This window comes from Amphibalanus amphitrite, unplaced genomic scaffold (assembly GCF_019059575.1).
Source record: "Amphibalanus amphitrite isolate SeventyFive unplaced genomic scaffold, NRLGWU_Aamphi_draft 000728F_arrow, whole genome shotgun sequence".
NCBI lineage: Eukaryota > Metazoa > Arthropoda > Thecostraca > Balanomorpha > Balanidae > Amphibalanus > Amphibalanus amphitrite.
The window spans coordinates 177,091-198,741 of record NW_024882222.1 but is presented as its reverse complement, the minus strand read 5'-3'; the positions used below and the strand labels follow the sequence as shown (position 1 = coordinate 198,741).

At 50.9% G+C, this 21,651-nt stretch overlaps 1 protein-coding gene across 2 annotated transcripts; it reads right to left on the bottom strand.

Annotated features, from left to right (window-relative positions):
* Nucleotides 1-192: 192 nt before the first annotated feature.
* On the bottom strand, nucleotides 193-12,618 carry LOC122365286 (very-long-chain (3R)-3-hydroxyacyl-CoA dehydratase-like). 2 transcript variants are annotated; one of them, XM_043336382.1, is made up of 11 exons: nucleotides 12,572-12,618; nucleotides 12,342-12,459; nucleotides 5,867-5,983; nucleotides 5,443-5,553; nucleotides 4,290-4,413; nucleotides 3,487-3,594; nucleotides 3,115-3,242; nucleotides 2,622-2,734; nucleotides 2,298-2,420; nucleotides 1,859-1,977; nucleotides 193-1,585 (listed from the first exon to the last, which is right to left on the bottom strand). In XM_043336382.1, exons 2-11 carry the CDS (start codon nucleotides 12,423-12,425, stop codon nucleotides 1,509-1,511), a joined length of 1,104 nt encoding a protein of 367 aa, XP_043192317.1. In that variant the 5' UTR covers nucleotides 12,426-12,459; nucleotides 12,572-12,618; the 3' UTR covers nucleotides 193-1,508. The 2 variants fall into 2 exon arrangements, with proteins under 2 accessions (XP_043192317.1, XP_043192316.1); XM_043336381.1 differs by having other exon boundaries at nucleotides 12,342-12,601.
* Nucleotides 12,619-21,651: the final 9,033 nt, after the last annotated feature.

The following is a 21,651-nucleotide window of genomic DNA, read 5'->3' as shown; positions in this document are numbered from 1 at the left end:
ATTGGAGAAAGTTTTTCGAGGGTAGGTATATCCTCCCGCAGCGTCCGAGATCGCCTTTTGGATCCGCCTGTGCGTATGAGGGCTAAAACCTCATACGCACTAAAACCCCATGAATGACTTCAAATTAAGCCTTGTGGCTCCCCAGACGCACATGAGGATAGGAAAACCCTCAGACCCACCCCACACACAGTCTTAGTCACACACAAATATATTGTCGACCGACAGTAATGCCCGCGATCCCGGTGACAAGAGTGCACATCACAATTAGGGTGCACCGGCTGCACCAACTGACTACGTGGCTGCCGCGCCGGTAATCGCAGGCCACTGGAATGTCACTAGCAATCGTCACAATTATTCGATTTATGTCATCACTGGCATTTACAATATGTAGCCTAGAACCCGCCTCGGGCTAGTCTCGCCGACAGTCATTGCTGTCGTACTGTGCAGTACTGCACACTGAGTCGTTGATTTGGCAGGGACCGGCAGGGCAGTGACCACGGCACCCGGCGTCTCCTCTGATTCGTTGTACCCATTAGTGGCCCTCTAACGGGCGAGTGCTAGCTTCCGGCAACTAAGTGCTAATGCAGTGGCGACCGGACAGCTGATCTTAACTGAATGCCATCGCCCACCTTCAGTCTGCACTGTAAGTACGCTGGCGATTCGACGGTGCCCGACTAGTCTTTAACGTATCCCACTCTGTACAAGTCACACCCGTGGCAGTCACACCAGTCGGCACCAGGGCGGGACCAGCCAACCCCACCTCACAACACTCTGAGCAGGGGGTAGCACCACGCCGGCGGCATCTGATCAGGCAGCTGACGACCCAGAGCCCCCTACACCGATCACACAGAGGCGGGAGGGAGGGAGGGGCGGCGGAGGCATCTCATCAGTCCCCACCTGCCTCCCAAGTGGCCGGCCCGAGACCCGAACTACGTCTGCCTCTGCAGCCGGTCAGCGGTCCAGGAGGGAGAGTCCTGCGGTAGGGGACAAAGCCCCCTACCACCGGCCGGACAATGTGAACGGTAGCTAGCTCGCTGCGCCCGCTCCCTTCTGCCGCCGTTGGGCGGGGCGCCTGTCGGTCGGCTGGTGATATGGGAGGACAGTAGACGAACCAACGACCGTCCCGGGATTAGACACGACCCACTACCACCTGATGTCACCACGGCGACCTACTCCTGCGGTCTGCGAGCGACCCGGCAGTGCTGCCATCCAGAGGACAGCCTGCGAAACAGCTGGTATGTACCGGCGGACTAGCTGACACTGATCAGAGCCGAGTCTATCAATAAGTACTGAGAAATGTTTGAAAAGTAAAAAAGAACAGATGAGAAACACTAGTTCAGAAGACAAAAATCGTTGACGAATCGATCCGGAAACACCCCTCTACATCAGTGATTCAGTCACCCCGCACTTGTTTCGATAAACGTTCTTTTCACGCGTAATGTTTTCGTGTTTCCCTTCCGCCACTGACTGACCGGAGATCCCTCCTCTGCCCAGGCGCGTCCCGGTTCCTACTGCTGTTTAACCTTTGCCGGTCCGATGACCTTGCGTCGCTGCCGGTACATGTGCCGCATCACCACAAGTATGCCTGCAACACGGCAGCAGAGGGAGCCCGAGGTCAGGGCGGGCCAGAGAGGTGCAGCCGGTAGCTGGGGCAAAACGGACGACTGAGTGAGCATTTCACCGGGCTGCTTCAGCTGCACAGTGGGAAGACCAAATAAATTATAATTATTTTTCCAATGTTGTGAAAGCTGCCATTCAACTGCCAAACAAGCCAAGCACAGAATATGCTGCTCGATGTGATACCGATAATCGTTACTGTCTCACAGTGCTCCGAGAGCTCCCCCGCCACCGGGCCTACCTGGCATGAAGGCGCAGAGCAGCAGCGCCTTCAGCACGGTGGGGAAGTGGAAGGCCATGTTGGCGGCGTTCGGCATGGCCAGCGAGAACCGACCCGTCTCCTCAAAGTACGGCAGCGCCCTGGCCGGGTGGACGAGGCGCAGTCAGAGGGCGTCGGGACAGGTCAGTTGGTCAACTCAGTGGTGAGTGCAGTTCATCGTTAACGTTGAGGACTTAACTACAACACAATGTGCACATTAATTGCGCGCACCAGATACACTTAGGCGCAAAAGGAGTAAGACGATGGGTAAATCATCGGAGCTAGAGCTGTGCTGTCTTGCCAGAGTTAAAACAGAATCGCACCGGAAGCGTGCAGATGGTATAGAGCTATCCAGCCTGGAAAGATAGTATCACCTGAGGTAGAGGAGCCCTTCGTAGTAGAGAGGTAGGTACGTTCTCACCTGAGGTAGAGGACGCCCTCTGTGATGAAGCCCAGCGGGTAGAGCGGGATCCAGATGGTGTACCTCAGCCAGGTGACGAACGATAACTCCCGCCGGATGATACGCAGCGTGTAGTACGGGTACCTGGAACAAAACGGCATGGGCATGGTTCATTTGGTGATACGGAGCGTGTAGTACGGCACGGATAACTAGAGCAAAACCGCGGCAAAGGTAAGACTAATCTGCTGATATGAGAGTACGGGTTGGCCTGACACCACAGACTCTAGTCTGACCACAGACTCCAATCCAACTGGCCACAGACTTCAGTCTGAGTATCTGACTGACCTGACCAGCTCGACCAGACTCCAGACGACGAACAGGTAGAATACGGCCGGCTTGGTCTGCATCCTCGGCTCGCCCTCCAGCACCACGAACAACATCAGGTTCCTGCCCGTCACCTGACGACAGACACAGGGAGATAACATCAAATACGGCACCGCGAACAACATCGGGTTCCTGCCAGTCACCTGAGGACACCAGGGATATATGACATCAAATACAGCACCACGAACAATATCAGGCTCCTGAGACAGAGATATGACATCAAATACCGCAATATGAACAACATCAGGTTCCTGCCAGTCTGATGACACACCATCAGACTCTTGAATACATTGGTAAAATAAGATGGCGCGAAATCCGATAAACCAAGCTGGTCCGACACAGCTTTCAGCCAGTCAGTTCCGTAGACGCATCCCTCCCACTGAACCACCCTCCCAGAGTAGCGCACCCCGACAGTCCCTGCAATGAATCTGTCAGTCCCCGACAGTCACCGTACCTGCATCAGCGGCTCGAGCACGCCGCCCCTGGTCATGCCGAAGAGCGGGTGCAGGATCTCCAGCACCTGCAGGCCCTGCGCCAGCTTCATGTTGACGCCCGCCGTGTCGTAGGCCTTCAGCATCGAGTCTGGCGGCGGCGGACGGCCGGTTAGATCAGCGGGCAGCGGGCAAAGGCTCCTATGTCTAACTATGTTCTGCATGATCGCCAGCGCAAAATCGTTACATTCCCTATTACAGCTAACAGAAAGCAGTGTAATGTATCATCCTCATTTCAATTGGTCGCAGCATAGGCAGCCGCCACAAATCCAGGAATTGCAATTCCAGCGAGGCGCAGGTAGAGAGCGCCACCTCAGCAGAAGTACTGTACGCACCCTCTCCCTCGAGTCTATAGCGGAACGCCAGTTTGCCGAGGATGACGGCGAATCCCAACAGCTGCCATAGGTTGTACATGATCAGGTAGCTCTCGCGGAAGTTGTTCACTGAAAACAGTGGCGACAGATTGTAAATGATCAGGTAGCTCTCGCAGAAGTTGTTCAGTGAAAACGGGGGCGAAAAGGTTGTACACACGATGAAGTAGTTAGCTCTCACATAAGTTATTCACTGGAAACGGTGGCCGGCGGGCGGCGGTGAGTCCTCCGAGGGAACTTAGGCCTTCTGAACAATTATTCGCACTGAAGGCGCTGGCTTGTTGTGAGAACATTCAGCTAACTTTTTTTGCAGAGCTGAGAGCTCTAAAAGGCATGTTTGTAATGTCACTGGGGAAGATGTGAACAATTATGTTTCAGAATATTGCATAGGTCAACTGGTAGAAGTACAGGGCCCGGCCAAAAGTAGCGAATGGTCAATGGTCATCTCCTACCAGCCCGTCCGGTAGAGTCCGCTACACTATCCTCTTTCCCCACCCTCTCCACTCACGCCTCTTCCTGTTGTCTCTGGGCGCGGTCTCCTGCAGGAGCCGGTTGCTGCCTCCCCCTCCGGGGAGCGTCTCCACCATTTCACTCACGCCTATAATTGTCCCGGGCCGCCGTCTCCCCTCCCCTACTCACGCCTGTTGTCTCTGGGCGCGGTCTCCCCCCCCCCCCCCCCTTGACGCCTGTTGTCCCGGGGCGCGGTCTCCCCTCCCCTCACTCACGCCTGTTGTCCCGGGACGCCGTCTCCCCCCCCCCCCACTCACGCCTGTTGTCTCTGGGCGCCGTCTCCTCCTGCAGGAGCCGGTCGTAGACGTCCGGGTAGTCGCTCATCACGTCCCGGCCCTCGGCCTCGTCCTCGCTCTCCGAGCGCCACCTGTCAAAGTCCACCTGGCGGCCAGAGTTATAGAGGGCGCTGCAGTCGGCGGCTACCAGCGGCATGAGGAGCGGAAGTTCTTTATTTACGATTCGTAGATCACCTACTTCTGTGAGCAATGAGCAGTGAACAGTTGCGCACACAATGGATCCAGAATACTGAGGATCATACACTGAATGTAGGCAACTTGAAAAACACGAATCATGTTTCTGAACTCAACTGATCACTCAAGTAATTTCTCTGGAGCTTGACCGCGTGACACGGTCAGGATGGAGCAACTAAACACGCATAGTGTCCTGCAGCTGTGCAGTTTGCAACTACTTCTGGTAAAGAAGGTCGATTTCATGTGGTAGGGCTTCATTGTATTATGCCAGCGATGAGTCATATTGCGATCAATCATCAACGTTCCTTGTTGGTTTTGAGTATGGCGGTGTTGTGTTAGCCAGCACGATAAAATTTCTTGCACTTCAGTCGGCAGATATTCAAAACTAAGTAAACGTATCGAATCGAAAACCAAATCGGCCGTTCCCCAGCCGCTGTGACCCTTCGTCTGGACGGTGAAGCGGGTCCAGTTAGTGGCCCGACCGCACATAGCGACAGTCGGAGGGTGACACCGCGGCCCGGCCGGCCCGTGTGGGCGTGTCAATGTTTCCGCCGTCAGCAGTATCTGCCGCTCCAGACCGCCCGAGTTATCGGTGTTTTGCCCAGACAGCAATCTGTCAGTCATCTCACTATCTGCTGAGGCGGTAAATACGGGCGGGGAGCGGCCGGCTGCCCGGTCAGCACAGCGCTCTCTGCGTGGGAGAGTCGCAGGCGGCACAGACAGTCCTCCTGCTAATGATCGGCACCGTTCGGACAGTCCTGCTAAGGATCGGCAACGTTAGCCAGTTTCTAATAAAATAACAAAATTGAGCAAAGGATGGGTCTCCTAGTAGCATAGTCACTTTTTAAAATAGAGCACATAAGAAAAATAATGAGTTAATGACTATGCAAACAAATGGTCACTGGCTATAATTCATTGTTGCCCATTGGTACAATCTTACCCTCAGCCAGGGGAGTTTGGTCTTCTGGCGAGTCAAGTGGGGCCACCATTCCTCGTCCTCCTTGGTCAGCGTGACCTGAACATTGCGGTCTGACACCTGGTACTGGGTCTCCTGGCGGTGGGGAAGATCAGCGTGTTACAAGGGTCTCCTGGCGGTGGGGAATAAGCATGTTACACCAGGTGCTGCGCCTACTGAGACAGGAAATACAGCAGGCTACTGCAGTTATGGTGCTGTCAACCATTTACAAATGGCAGCTCCTTCCCTTCCTGCCTATTGTGGTGTGTAACTATAACTATGCCTGTGAACCAGTACCTATAACCAAATAGCAAAGCTTTAATAATAATAGAATAAATGGTCAAACAATTTAATACATATTGCATTCACACCCAGCTGATCATTATAAAATTCACAGAGCTCTGCTCACCTCTGGTATGACTTGTTGGAACAAATCCAGGGTGAAGGAATACAGCTGGTTGCCAGAGTTGCCCAGACCTTCAGCCCTGAACACCAGCTGCTCGGGAAGTAAATCCACATCCGGCTTCTGTACACATGGAAACAGCCCTTCAGCTGCTATACACATAAGCTTGTTATAGTAGCACCATGATAGTGTTGTTAATGAATTAACAGGAATATCCACATAAGAATTGTCAAATCTTATTGATGATTACGAGATTGTTCTGTGCGGGTATAGGCAAATCAAATACCACACCTACCTACACAGGCAAGTTACAGTAGGATGAGACTTATTAATACTATTGTGACGATTTGATAAACTAAAACAAGCACATCTAAAGGTCATATACCTATCCAAGGTAACTTGAAATCAGACTGCTGACCTTGACTGCCAGCAGGTAATTACCTCCTTTCTAGCAGAGTTTGCAATATGTAGTGTCCAAAAAAATGTATTTTCACTTGGGCATCAGACTGAATAATTTCTCAGCCAAAAGAGGATGAGTGGAAAATTGAGGGTTAGATAGGGCCCATAAAAGGTGGGGAAAGCATGACTTTATATACCAATACAGGTGTAGTAGAGTGAAGGATAAAAAGACCATCCAGAAAAATGTTCTTTTGGTAAAATTGGAAGTAAAAATAGGATTTTTCATTTGTAGTCATTTCCAACCCAAATTCTGATAGGCAAAGGTCTTAAAAATCACCAAATTCACTAATTTTGGGACACTACGCAGGTCCCGACTGGAAAAAATGCACGCTTTCGTCGAGAACTCGAGCGTAGTTGGGCGTTTGCGCCGAAAATTTTCGGCGTATTTCGGCGTAAATCGACGGCTTGCGCCGAAATTTTCGGCGTACTTCGGCGTAAATCGCGAAAAAAACCGTCAGGGGTGGCACCAACCCCCCCCCCCCTCGGCCGGCGAGGATTAAATGTCTTCGGGAGTTAAACATCTTAAATATCACTTATCTTGTCTCGTGTTCGTCTCAGGGTATTTAAGTCATGTTCAGTGAACCTGATTGTGACTCTCCCACGGCGGGAACAGTTCACCGGTCGAGAGTGAGGTTATGGATTGTCGGATTCCCTAGTTCAGATAATGTATGCTATCGTGTGCGTATTGACCGTTGTGATTCCTGTATTTCCGGCGTGTGGTTTGCGAGCGGACGCTGGCAATCGGTCCCGCGTGGCCTGGTATCTGCCCGATCCCATCGGCCGTGCTTGCACCATGCCTGTTGAGGGCCCCGTCAGGCTTCAGTCACCGGTTGGGCACTACTGCTGATCAGAGCCGGGCAACAAAATAAAGGCTACATTATGGAACATGCCAGTGAGTTTGTGAGTCAGGAGATTTTGTGATAGCGAACGCTGGTGCTCGGTCCCGCATGGCCTGCTGATGTCTATTGTCTGCCCGATCCCGTCGACCGTGCCAACAACCGTCTGTACAGTAGTCACTGGAAGACAGCCACACCAGGGCGTATTTTAACATGTTAACTGGGTCGGCAATTGCCGACCCAGTCACGGAGAATGCCGACCCAGTGACAGCCGTTTGCCGACCCAGTTGCCGCCCCCTCTAGGATGCAGCACGCACATGCAGGCTAGGTGCCGTCATTCATAGTGAGGCTGCTGCCCTCCGAAATGATAATGCCGCCTCTTAAAGTGAAGCAGCCGTCTATAGAAAGTGATGATCCCACAACTCAATGTGACAGTGCCGCCCCTAAATCTGTTAGTAGTCCCACTCAATGTAATGGTGCCGCCCTTCTAAGCATCTGTGGAGCCCCTCAATGTGATGATACCGCCCCTCAAGAAGATGATGCCGCCCCTTTCAGTATCGGTGGCGCCCCTCAATGTGATGGTGCCGCCCTCAAAGGGCCGGTGGCGCCCCTGAATGTGATGGTGCTGCCCGCCAACGAGTCGATGGCGCCCCTCAAAATGATGCTGCCGCCCCTTAAAGTGTTGGCGCCGCCCCTTATAGTGTCAGTGACGCCCTTCGAAGTGTCGGAGGAACCCACTAATATAATGGTGCCGCCCCTCTAGATATCCACATAGCCCCTCATTGTGATGGAGCCGCCCTCAAGCAGATGATGCCGCCCCTGAATGTGATGGTGCTGCCCGCCAACGAGTTGGTGGCGCCCCTCAAAATGATGCTGCCGCCCCTTAAAGTGTTAGTGCCGCCCCTTATAGTGTCAGTGACGCCCTTCGAAGTGTCAGAGGAACCCACCAATATAATGGTGCCGCCCCTCTAGGTATCCACATAGCCCCTCATTGTGATGGAGCTGCCCCTCAAGCAGATAATGCCGCCCCTCAAGAAGATGATGCCGCCCCTTTCAGTATCGGTGGCGCCCCTCAATGTGATGGTGCCTCCCTCAAAGTGCCAGTGGCGCCCCTAAATGTGATGGTGTCTCCTGTCAACGAGTCGGTGGCACCCCTCAAAATGATGCTGCCGCCCCTAAAAGTGCTGGTGCCGCCCCTTACAGTGTCAGTGGCGCCCTTCAAAGTTTTGGAGGAACTCATCAATACAATGTTGCCGCCCTCTAACTTTCTGTAGCGCCCCTCCATATACATAATGGTGCCGCTTCTCAAACCATCCGTGGCGCCCCTCAAAGTGATGGTGCCGCCCCTTACAGTGTCGGTGGTGTCTCCTCAAAAGTCAAGGTGCCGCCTCTCAAAGAAATGCTGGTGTCCCTCGAAGTGTCGGAGGCGCTCCTCAATGTCATGTTGCCGCCCCTCAAACCTTCCGTAACGCCCCTCCACGTCATGGTGCCGCCCCCCCCCCCCCCCCCCCAATGTGCTCACGGCGCCCATATGTGATAGTAACGCCGGTCAAAGTGCTCCTGGCAGTGTCGGTGGCGCCCCTTATAGTGTCGGTGGCGCCCCGAACAGTATCGGTGGTGGCCCTCAAAGTGATGATGTCACCCTCAAACAAACGGTGGCGCCCTTCGAAGTATCGGAGTCCCTAAATATCATACCTATTGCCGCCCATTAACGATCTGTAGCACCCCTCCATATGATGGAGCCGCCCCTTAAAGTATCCATGGCGGTCCTTAAAGTTACAGTGCCGCCCCTTACAATGTGGGTGGCGTCCTCAAAATAAAAGTGATGTTGCCCCCCCCCCCCCCCGAGTAATGTTGGCGTCTCTTTCTTCTTTTTAAGTATCGGAGGCGCTCCTCATTGTCATTTTGCCCCACATCACTGCTCACATGGCGCCCTTCAATGTAATGGTGCCACCCCGCAACGCTCAAAGACATAATTGCGCTCCTCACAGTGTCGGTGGCCCTAAAAAAAAATTGGTGGCGCGCCTCAAAAAACAAAATGATGCTGTCGTCCCTTAGCATATCTGCAGCGCCCCCAAAATGATAGTGCCTTCCCTTAACCGGCGCCGGGCTGAGTTTGTTTAAACCCCCCTCCCGACCCCTATAACTTGGCTACTTAGGCCACGTAGCGACACGCGGTAAGCGGTATTCGAAAGAGTGTCAAAAACTGCTTGGGTTAGTTGGTTAACCGTGCTTTGGTTAGGGCAAGTCAAATGTCAAATATCAGGTGACCAGAGGTCATCAAAGGTGAAATGTGGGTGAAATGTTGTCTGTTTCAACATTTATTGACAAACTGGCGCATAACTCGGGGAAGAATAGAACTACAGCACCGCGAAAAAGCGCATTCGATAGCTCTTCAACGTTCCTATGAAGTCTTCAGACTTGACCTAACATCAACGGCTTAACCTACAGAGCACAACTTGTTTAACCCGTGCCGGGCCGGGGAGGGTTGGAGGGGACAGTGGACCCCCTGCGCCCCTCTACTGAGCTGTTTTAATGAAGAACCTTTTACTGTAATAATTATTGACTCACGAAAGTTATGACATTGTTTTTTTCAGTACTGTGCTCCTCTCGTCGAGATGCGTCGAATGAACTATAATTTGACATTCAAACGTCATTTGGGAAATTTGAGCTCAGGTCCAGGTCATGACCTGGCTGGTAAAGGTCATGTTGCATATCAGTCGATTTGTATCGTCAAACTGAAATCATCTATGTAAGGTGTTTTCATCGCTCAGGCATGTCGCATGTCTCTATCAGAAGTTATTGGAAAAACTGCTGGAGGCCTACCATGACCTGACATGACCTCAAGGACATAACGAGGGGTCGTGGGTGGCAATTTTCCGATTAAGTGTGTCATTTTTAATTGTTTTCTGATGTTTAAATTCGTTAATTTTGACATTTGTCTACCTATAAAAAGAGGCACATGCCCTGATTTTCTCCCATTTCCTTTTACCTAATGGAAGGGTCGCAAAATTGTCCTTACATTTGGTCAGAGACATCGCAATTTCGAGACTTACATTTAACCCTCGCCGGTTGATGCAACCCCCCTAAGGTTTATCGCGAATAACTCGCGTAAAAAGCGGCCGATCGCAACGAAACTTTCAGTACCCTCGAATTGATCAATTTTACACCTACCCTGCAAATTGATGACCCTGACTTCAATGACCTTTCACCTGTGACCTCTTTTCCGTGACCATGTTTGGCCGAAATCAAGATTCGGCGTATGTCGGCTCGCATTAACCGCGCGTTTGCAAGCTTTTCGTGGTTTCAAACGTTCAAACATGTGATTTGATGTTGCTCCCATGCATTAGGGTGGGTGTCAAGGTCACCTGAAGGTCAGGTCAGGTCATTGACCTTTGGTGACCTCGGTTCACTTTTTCGAGTTTTACATGTTTCTAGGCTAGTTTTTGGAGCTGAATTCGAATTTAGCAACCATTTAAATATTTCCGAAGTAGTTTTGGTGCCTTCGTAACATGTTACGAAGCTGTCAGAGGCGGATGACAGGTACTACGAATACCCGGTACGACCCCTACCGGTTGACCTGACCTGACCTGACCTGACCTGACCTGACCCGACCTGGTCTAAACGCTTAACGACATCATCTGTGATCAAAACTAACACGATATTTGTGATCAGCACCACGGAAAACCCCTTAGCAGCCACAATTTACGACTTTCAAACAGGTCCCGATATTCCCGATTTTTGGGTCATTGACCTGACCTGGAAGGTCAACCGATGACCTAGGACCTTGAAATTGGGTATCATTGGCTTCCTCTCGTGACGGGCAACACGCTCGTTTTTTTCTGCGAAGCTCTAGCTCCATCAGGGGCCAAACGAGGGGGGGTCGTACCAACCAACCTTGTGCCGTCGAAGGACTCAAAATGGCCTGTGCCGGCGAGGGTTATATATACAGTTACACACTGTTTGTCTTATCAATCGCTGAAGTTATAAAGGGATCGTTCAGTCGGTATATCTATGGTGAGCATTTGCCTGTTCCGTGGCTCAGTTGGTAGAGCACCGGACTCCCCGCATTGTCTTCGCTTGCGTTTTGTCCGCCGGCCGAGCCGGAGAGAAAGTTACCGAGTGAAGGTCATTCAAAGTTCAAAAACTCAATGACAATGTCACTGGGGTCACGAAAATGTTTGAGTAGGTAGGTATAACATTCATTAACCTGGGGGGGGGGGGAGGGATGAACGTATCGTTGCAATACGCTGTTCATTACGCGAGTAACTAATAAATAAAAAATGTATGAGTTAATCCTTACTCCACACGCTCTCCCTCTCCATAAAAAAGAGAGTTAATTGTGTTGCATTTTATCTATATGCAGAAAAATAGAGGCGTCAAAGGATATGGCCGAATATCAGCGACCCTTGCTGTGTAAGCAATGGGGTATGACAAGTGGGGGTAATGGCCCCGTCCAGCGCCCATAAAGTGGGCACACTCGTGCGACCTGCCGACCACTGTTCTAGATAGACTCATAGAGCCATAAAACGCCGTGAATATTTTAAGCTTGACGATACGAATCGACTGGTATGTAACATGTTTACCTCGGGTAAAATTTTAAAATTACTTTTTGTTAGGTCAAATTATAGTTCATTTATCGCATTATGATGAGAGAAATACTATATCCCGGAAAAATAAACGTAATACCGCTGAGCTTAGGTTGAATCTGAAATCATTACTTAGGAAGAGTTATAAAAGAACCGACGAACGTGTCTTTTTTGGTCATTAAATATCAGTAGGTATGCCGCCCCCTCAGATGCCAAGTGCCGCCCCTATGAGTGCAAAATGCCGCCCCTAATTGTGATTGCCGACCCAGTGAAAATCCCTTAAAATACGCCCTGAGCCACACACACATGCCAGCCCCCCCCCCTCGACGAAAAGTGTGTGGCTACAGCCTGCAGCCATCAGTAAGCCTTGAAAATTTTTGGCGCATGAAGCATGGCTTGGTAAAATAATTTCGGCGCATAAACCCTTGCGCCGAAATTTCGGAGCATCACCTCCGCCGAGAACTTCAGCGTAGTGGAGGCATTTTTTCTAGTCGGGCGCAGGTGTCGAATTTCATGAGTTTGAAGCAATGTCATGCCCATGCTGTCTCAAGAAAAGAGCTGATGCATCACAAGAATGAAAATGCATTTCCTACTTACCTTCACCTCCCTGAGATCAATTTTTAGGTGAACTTTTGTTTTGGTCTGGGACCAGTAGACAAACGGGCACACAGCATCTTCCATCGGTGAAGAATGATGAGTACAAAGCTTCTGGATTCTGAAAAGTATAACAGATCGCAATGCAACAAGTTAATGGTAACTGGGACAGAAACAGACAAGCTAAAAGTGATGAAATACAATAATTAAAAATAAAATCTCCCCAGCCTTACCCCAATCGGCACGTCACCGGTATGAAACTCGTGCGCCAGAAATGTATGTAGTCAGCTTTTCAAGGATGTCCTAAATAAGGTGGAATTGTGTTAAAACATTTTTCAAGAAAATGACGTCATCAGGCAAAATCGAAACGTCCTCCTGCTGATCGTTGGTCTTATACTCTATCTCGTAGCTCTAAGCTCAGTTGAGAGAGCGTCGAATTATCCGGACTCAAGGCCCGAGCTACAGCTGCTGTATTATTTTATCCACTTCTTAGCGACTTGAAACTGAGCGGCTCTCGAAGGCATAGGCGGCGGAACGGGGAGGGCACCGGGGCACCGTGCCCCCCTTTGATTTGGGAGTCTTAACATTAGCCCTATGGGCGTTGGCATGGAAAGAATGGGACCAAAAGTCGCAGTGCCCCCCCCCCCCCCCCAACTCAGAAGGTGTTCCGCCACTACCTACCGGTCGAAGGTCGTGTGCCGTGTGGGTGGGCCCTAGGGCGGCCCCGCGTTCGGGGTCGCCACCTTATATGGCCTTGGTCGCCACGACGTCATGTCATTGTACCGGACCTCCTCACGTGCAAAGTAAATTTCGTATAAGCGGTTGAGTCTGCAATCCCCACTGCAAAAGAAGGCGCAGGAGCAATCGGTGGGAAACGGGAGCGTCTGGGGGCGAACTTCTCGGCCCATTGCTTAAAGTTGGGCCCTAGATGACCTGCTTGGGTTCTCGTGCTTCTCCATGTTCCGCCAGACGATGAGAGCAGCTCGCCCCGCGCCCCGCTGGTGACGTTGTCGATGATCGAGCCGTCACTTAGGGTAAGGTGCCTAATTAGCGACCCTTTCCGATTTGCGACCTATCTCCCTACAGAAAAACTGGCAGGAGAAAACGGGGTAAAAATATCGTCAAAAGGTCAGCCATACTTTGGTTATCAAATTAAATTATTTTCCGGTCGTCGATATTTCTGGTGGGGCGTTTCAGGTGAGTTTAAATAAAAATGACGAGTTTCTTATCCAAAACGTGTATGTTTGTGCCCTCTCTGATGAAAAGCAATGCACATTAGGATGATGCACCTTTTTTATTCTGAATCTACGTTCCTTCTTCAATTGATTGCCGTTTTCCCATAGTGAATCGCTCAACTGTGCACAGCATGGCGGTTAAAAATGTGTCGAAACTCATATTTCCTATTTGCGCCTGACATGGTCGCAAATAGCTCAAGATGGGAAAGAAAGGGGAAAAGAGATAAATGAAAATGAGGTGTTGCTGAAGCTTGCAATGTGTGGCAGGGGATGCCAAATGTCGTCACCGACTGCAGGGGTGCCGAATTCAGCGCGGACCTCGAATATCATACGAGATAGCCCGCAAAATTTGGGTTTCCGCCTTCTTTTCGCCTTTCGGTGCATCACGTGATCAGTTTTTACTTCCGTAAATGTGTTGGATAAACGTTCCTGTTCGAGTGATTGAGTGCTTTGCGTATGGGTTACCTTTTTGAGATCATATTTCATCTTTTCAGGCGTCGCATTTTTTGCCATTTTTAATATGGGGAAACCCATAGACTTATTAGCGACCCTCCCCGGTCGCTAATCGGGAAGAGTTCCCTATTAGCGTTTTTTGCAATGGTTTGCCAAAATGTTCACTACAAATAAGTTAGTGAATATTGGGGCAGAAAATGACTATATTTTAATAGAAAAATGAACGGTCTCTCCGAAAATCAAGCCAGTAATACAGTGGCACCCACAGAGCGTGAGCAATGACGGCTCAAATTAAGTGGGTCGCTAATTAGGCACCTTACCCTAATTCACGTACACGCGGTACGCCGCGGATGCACTGCAGTGAAACCGGCCGTCCCGCTCCTTATCATTGCAGCCGACCTCGGAAGTCGGAAGTGCAACTCTGACACGCGAAGTCAGAAGTAGGTATATGTAGCCCGTAGAACTAGAGAGGGCTTCCACGGCAGATGTCTGCGGGAGAAGCTGCCACAAAATCTTGTCCGTGTTTCTCCAACCTGTCACGGTGCTGAAGCGAAGCGGCACAAATGACAGCGAGTTCCTTGGCCAGAGCCCAGAAGGGTGTCACGCGACGCTCTGCAACCAGGGCAAATACCGCCTCCAATACATCACCGTGTATCTGGGGGCGAACAATACCTACCATCACGGTGTGCTCTAGGGAATACCTAAGCCGAGGACCGTCCGGGGCATCTGGCCCGGTCACCGGTCTGATTTACAGTCACCGACCGAGCTACTTTCGTTACGCTGCACGTCGAATGTCACGATAAAGCGACTGGCAGCTCTCTAGTTATGCCTAACTTTTTTAGAATTAGGTACTAATATGGCTTTGTCAAAGCTTAGGTCACCATAGGTCAACAAAGGTAACATTTTACTGATTCATGTTCCCGATTTTGACAATCTTTTTTCACTATAGTCGCCATGAGTTTTTTTTTTCTAGAAACATAGTGAGGGCGCGGTATTTGGTCTGGCATTTGGCGTACTTCAGGTTGCCGATTGCCGATAGGGGTATTTTCATAGCCACTCTCATCGAACCTATCGCTTTTCAGCATCATCCCGGTCCAAAACAACAGTTACCCTGCCCCCCCCCCCCTTCCCCAATTGTCTTGTAATGTTGAAGTCACGTAACTAAACTGACTGCTGGTGACTTTTATGAATATTTGAGCTGAGATAGTTATGCACACAAGCGGTGAGAACTCGGGAGCTTACCACTCACTGTAAGTTCCATGTCCCTGCAAAACATTATCTCGCAGTGAGGGTGTTAGTGTTACAAAGTTGCGACATTTTGGACCGTGCGGAGGTTCACTTATTATATGACGTCCCAGCAATGCATCTCGGATGGATGCTGTGCTGCCCATGACACGGCATCAGGCGTCCTCCCGCTCCTTCCTGTCGCCCCTGGCGTCGGAGAGCTGGTTTCCCAATCGAGCGTGGAGTGGAGCCACGCCCGGGCGCAGATGCCGGTCGCCGCGGCCCTCCGCCGTGTAACTACACTCGCCGGCGCCTCTCGGCCGGCCTTGCCCGTCGATTGTGACACGCGGCCTCGTGACGGGCGCTGACGGCACTGCCGGCGCCGTCGTGAAAGGGAAGCTGGCCGCCGAGATGTGGCCCCTCTCGGTGCCGCTCGCCGCGCGCGCGACCAACTGGCCCAGTGACCTTCGGCGCCGGCAGCAAAACATTCACGCGCCGCCGGCGGGCAAGAAAGGCTCGCCGTCGCGTCGGTCAGCTGGCCGGCCGGCGCGTTACGTCACCGGCCGTCGGCGCCGACCGGCGTCATCGGACGGGCGCTGCAGTGACGCCACTCGGTGCCAGGCCGCGCCACCATCCGCTGCATGGGCGCACTTTCGCTGCGCGGGCGCGCCGGCATCGGCGCTGCGCGAGCGGCCCCGCCGGTGAAAGCCCCAGCTCGAAGCGGACTGGGTATAGAGTATGGCCGCCGAACGTCGATTGCGACTCGGGCTGGTGTGGCTATATCGACGATATGTTGACGATATTCGACAACCGTTCGAATTGAACCACCTAATGACACCTTCCTCTCTGGCTAAATGGCTTCAAAGCTCACTTGAAAACGTAAATATCACACTCTAGCACCTTTGCAGAATTGCAGATAACCGTGCAGTGTGCACAGCTGAGAGCACTTGCGCATAGTCTTGCAACTAGCGCTTCTTGGTATTGTTGTCCATGAATCCATGAATCCCCATGAATCCATGATAATCCTTTCTTGCATAAAAAAATTGTCACAAACTAAAAGAACCGCACACTTCAAGCTCTTGTTAGAATTTGGCTCAGTTGCGCTCGACCTTGTTAAGAATTCTTATCAAATTTGAACTTATTAGCTGTTATACCTACCTACGTGCGCGTTAACAATATAAAGGTTGGCGAAGACTGGAGCTGAAAGGAGCATTGCCTGTATAATACATAAAGTTTGACGCATCTTACTCACTCCTGAATGATTCATGTTGACCTATAGGTAATGCGATCGTTTGTGATGCCGTTGTCGTCACTATATTTCGCAAGAAATGCTATCCTAATGTTACCCTTAAAACGAGAGTGAAAGTTTACCGCGCAGGCATTAGCCCCATTTCACAAAGCATTGCGATAATCTGGTCTGTAGATATTTTGCCGGATCTAACAGATAAAATAGGTCAGTGCCCAGCACTAATACAACACGGAGATTTTCAGTTCGGCGGCGGCCATATACAGCTGGCACCGGTCTGAGAGGCGGAACTGTCAGCTGTTGCAACCTCCGGCCGGCCGGTGTGTGATCCGCGGATTAGCGACTCTGTGCGGCGGACACAGCGGCTGGCCCTGGACCAGGGCGTATTTTAACATGTTAACTGGGTCGGCAATTGCCGACCCAGTCACGGAGAATGCCGACCCAGTGACAGCCGTTTGCCGACCCAGTTGCCGCCCCCTCTAGGATGCAGCACGCACATGCAGGCTAGGTGCCGTCATTCATAGTGAGGCTGCTGCCCTCCGAAATGATAATGCCGCCTCTTAAAGTGAAGCAGCCGTCTATAGAAAGTGATGATCCCACAACTCAATGTGACAGTGCCGCCCCTAAATCTGTTAGTAGTCCCACTCAATGTAATGGTGCCGCCCTTCTAAGCATCTGTGGAGCCCCTCAATGTGATGATACCGCCCCTCAAGAAGATGATGCCGCCCCTTTCAGTATCGGTGGCGCCCCTCAATGTGATGGTGCCGCCCTCAAAGGGCCGGTGGCGCCCCTGAATGTGATGGTGCTGCCCGCCAACGAGTCGATGGCGCCCCTCAAAATGATGCTGCCGCCCCTTAAAGTGTTGGCGCCGCCCCTTATAGTGTCAGTGACGCCCTTCGAAGTGTCGGAGGAACCCACTAATATAATGGTGCCGCCCCTCTAGATATCCACATAGCCCCTCATTGTGATGGAGCCGCCCTCAAGCAGATGATGCCGCCCCTGAATGTGATGGTGCTGCCCGCCAACGAGTTGGTGGCGCCCCTCAAAATGATGCTGCCGCCCCTTAAAGTGTTAGTGCCGCCCCTTATAGTGTCAGTGACGCCCTTCGAAGTGTCAGAGGAACCCACCAATATAATGGTGCCGCCCCTCTAGGTATCCACATAGCCCCTCATTGTGATGGAGCTGCCCCTCAAGCAGATAATGCCGCCCCTCAAGAAGATGATGCCGCCCCTTTCAGTATCGGTGGCGCCCCTCAATGTGATGGTGCCTCCCTCAAAGTGCCAGTGGCGCCCCTAAATGTGATGGTGTCTCCTGTCAACGAGTCGGTGGCACCCCTCAAAATGATGCTGCCGCCCCTAAAAGTGCTGGTGCCGCCCCTTACAGTGTCAGTGGCGCCCTTCAAAGTTTTGGAGGAACTCATCAATACAATGTTGCCGCCCTCTAACTTTCTGTAGCGCCCCTCCATATACATAATGGTGCCGCTTCTCAAACCATCCGTGGCGCCCCTCAAAGTGATGGTGCCGCCCCTTACAGTGTCGGTGGTGTCTCCTCAAAAGTCAAGGTGCCGCCTCTCAAAGAAATGCTGGTGTCCCTCGAAGTGTCGGAGGCGCTCCTCAATGTCATGTTGCCGCCCCTCAAACCTTCCGTAACGCCCCTCCACGTCATGGTGCCGCCCCCCCCCCCCCCCAATGTGCTCACGGCGCCCATATGTGATAGTAACGCCGGTCAAAGTGCTCCTGGCAGTGTCGGTGGCGCCCCTTATAGTGTCGGTGGCGCCCCGAACAGTATCGGTGGTGGCCCTCAAAGTGATGATGTCACCCTCAAACAAACGGTGGCGCCCTTCGAAGTATCGGAGTCCCTAAATATCATACCTATTGCCGCCCATTAACGATCTGTAGCACCCCTCCATATGATGGAGCCGCCCCTTAAAGTATCCATGGCGGTCCTTAAAGTTACAGTGCCGCCCCTTACAATGTGGGTGGCGTCCTCAAAATAAAAGTGATGTTGCCCCCCCCCCCCCCCGAGTAATGTTGGCGTCTCTTTCTTCTTTTTAAGTATCGGAGGCGCTCCTCATTGTCATTTTGCCCCACATCACTGCTCACATGGCGCCCTTCAATGTAATGGTGCCACCCCGCAACGCTCAAAGACATAATTGCGCTCCTCACAGTGTCGGTGGCCCTAAAAAAAAATTGGTGGCGCGCCTCAAAAAACAAAATGATGCTGTCGTCCCTTAGCATATCTGCAGCGCCCCCAAAATGATAGTGCCTTCCCTTAACCGGCGCCGGGCTGAGTTTGTTTAAACCCCCCTCCCGACCCCTATAACTTGGCTACTTAGGCCACGTAGCGACACGCGGTAAGCGGTATTCGAAAGAGTGTCAAAAACTGCTTGGGTTAGTTGGTTAACCGTGCTTTGGTTAGGGCAAGTCAAATGTCAAATATCAGGTGACCAGAGGTCATCAAAGGTGAAATGTGGGTGAAATGTTGTCTGTTTCAACATTTATTGACAAACTGGCGCATAACTCGGGGAAGAATAGAACTACAGCACCGCGAAAAAGCGCATTCGATAGCTCTTCAACGTTCCTATGAAGTCTTCAGACTTGACCTAACATCAACGGCTTAACCTACAGAGCACAACTTGTTTAACCCGTGCCGGGCCGGGGAGGGTTGGAGGGGACAGTGGACCCCCTGCGCCCCTCTACTGAGCTGTTTTAATGAAGAACCTTTTACTGTAATAATTATTGACTCACGAAAGTTATGACATTGTTTTTTTCAGTACTGTGCTCCTCTCGTCGAGATGCGTCGAATGAACTATAATTTGACATTCAAACGTCATTTGGGAAATTTGAGCTCAGGTCCAGGTCATGACCTGGCTGGTAAAGGTCATGTTGCATATCAGTCGATTTGTATCGTCAAACTGAAATCATCTATGTAAGGTGTTTTCATCGCTCAGGCATGTCGCATGTCTCTATCAGAAGTTATTGGAAAAACTGCTGGAGGCCTACCATGACCTGACATGACCTCAAGGACATAACGAGGGGTCGTGGGTGGCAATTTTCCGATTAAGTGTGTCATTTTTAATTGTTTTCTGATGTTTAAATTCGTTAATTTTGACATTTGTCTACCTATAAAAAGAGGCACATGCCCTGATTTTCTCCCATTTCCTTTTACCTAATGGAAGGGTCGCAAAATTGTCCTTACATTTGGTCAGAGACATCGCAATTTCGAGACTTACATTTAACCCTCGCCGGTTGATGCAACCCCCCTAAGGTTTATCGCGAATAACTCGCGTAAAAAGCGGCCGATCGCAACGAAACTTTCAGTACCCTCGAATTGATCAATTTTACACCTACCCTGCAAATTGATGACCCTGACTTCAATGACCTTTCACCTGTGACCTCTTTTCCGTGACCATGTTTGGCCGAAATCAAGATTCGGCGTATGTCGGCTCGCATTAACCGCGCGTTTGCAAGCTTTTCGTGGTTTCAAACGTTCAAACATGTGATTTGATGTTGCTCCCATGCATTAGGGTGGGTGTCAAGGTCACCTGAAGGTCAGGTCAGGTCATTGACCTTTGGTGACCTCGGTTCACTTTTTCGAGTTTTACATGTTTCTAGGCTAGTTTTTGGAGCTGAATTCGAATTTAGCAACCATTTAAATATTTCCGAAGTAGTTTTGGTGCCTTCGTAACATGTTACGAAGCTGTCAGAGGCGGATGACAGGTACTACGAATACCCGGTACGACCCCTACCGGTTGACCTGACCTGACCTGACCTGACCTGACCTGACCCGACCTGGTCTAAACGCTTAACGACATCATCTGTGATCAAAACTAACACGATATTTGTGATCAGCACCACGGAAAACCCCTTAGCAGCCACAATTTACGACTTTCAAACAGGTCCCGATATTCCCGATTTTTGGGTCATTGACCTGACCTGGAAGGTCAACCGATGACCTAGGACCTTGAAATTGGGTATTATTGGCTTCCTCTCGTGACGGGCAACACGCTCGTTTTTTTCTGCGAAGCTCTAGCTCCATCAGGGGCCAAACGAGGGGGGGTCGTACCAACCAACCTTGTGCCGTCGAAGGACTCAAAATGGCCTGTGCCGGCGAGGGTTATATATACAGTTACACACTGTTTGTCTTATCAATCGCTGAAGTTATAAAGGGATCGTTCAGTCGGTATATCTATGGTGAGCATTTGCCTGTTCCGTGGCTCAGTTGGTAGAGCACCGGACTCCCCGCATTGTCTTCGCTTGCGTTTTGTCCGCCGGCCGAGCCGGAGAGAAAGTTACCGAGTGAAGGTCATTCAAAGTTCAAAAACTCAATGACAATGTCACTGGGGTCACGAAAATGTTTGAGTAGGTAGGTATAACATTCATTAACCTGGGGGGGGAGGGATGAACGTATCGTTGCAATACGCTGTTCATTACGCGAGTAACTAATAAATAAAAAATGTATGAGTTAATCCTTACTCCACACGCTCTCCCTCTCCATAAAAAAGAGAGTTAATTGTGTTGCATTTTATCTATATGCAGAAAAATAGAGGCGTCAAAGGATATGGCCGAATATCAGCGACCCTTGCTGTGTAAGCAATGGGGTATGACAAGTGGGGGTAATGGCCCCGTCCAGCGCCCATAAAGTGGGCACACTCGTGCGACCTGCCGACCACTGTTCTAGATAGACTCATAGAGCCATAAAACGCCGTGAATATTTTAAGCTTGACGATACGAATCGACTGGTATGTAACATGTTTACCTCGGGTAAAATTTTAAAATTACTTTTTGTTAGGTCAAATTATAGTTCATTTATCGCATTATGATGAGAGAAATACTATATCCCGGAAAAATAAACGTAATACCGCTGAGCTTAGGTTGAATCTGAAATCATTACTTAGGAAGAGTTATAAAAGAACCGACGAACGTGTCTTTTTTGGTCATTAAATATCAGTAGGTATGCCGCCCCCTCAGATGCCAAGTGCCGCCCCTATGAGTGCAAAATGCCGCCCCTAATTGTGATTGCCGACCCAGTGAAAATCCCTTAAAATACGCTCTGCCCTGGACCCCTGACGGAGTCGATCGGCAGCCCCCCGGTCAGCTCGTGAAGACGGGTTTCACGGGACGTACCGGAGCGCAGCCCGTGCAGCCGGCCGCTG

Excerpts from the sequence above, each read along its gene's own strand:
- LOC122365286 (XM_043336382.1), bottom strand. The coding sequence starts at position 12,425 with ATGGAAGATGCTGTGTGCCCGTTTGTCTACTGGTCCCAGACCAAAACA. Across the intron at positions 5,984-12,341 it reads TTGATCTCAGGGAGGTGAAG|AAGCCGGATGTGGATTTACT; the intron begins GTAAGTAGGAAA and ends CCATGTGTACAG. Across the intron at positions 2,735-3,114 it reads TGCTCGAGCCGCTGATGCAG|GTGACGGGCAGGAACCTGAT; the intron begins GTACGGTGACTG and ends GTCTGTCGTCAG.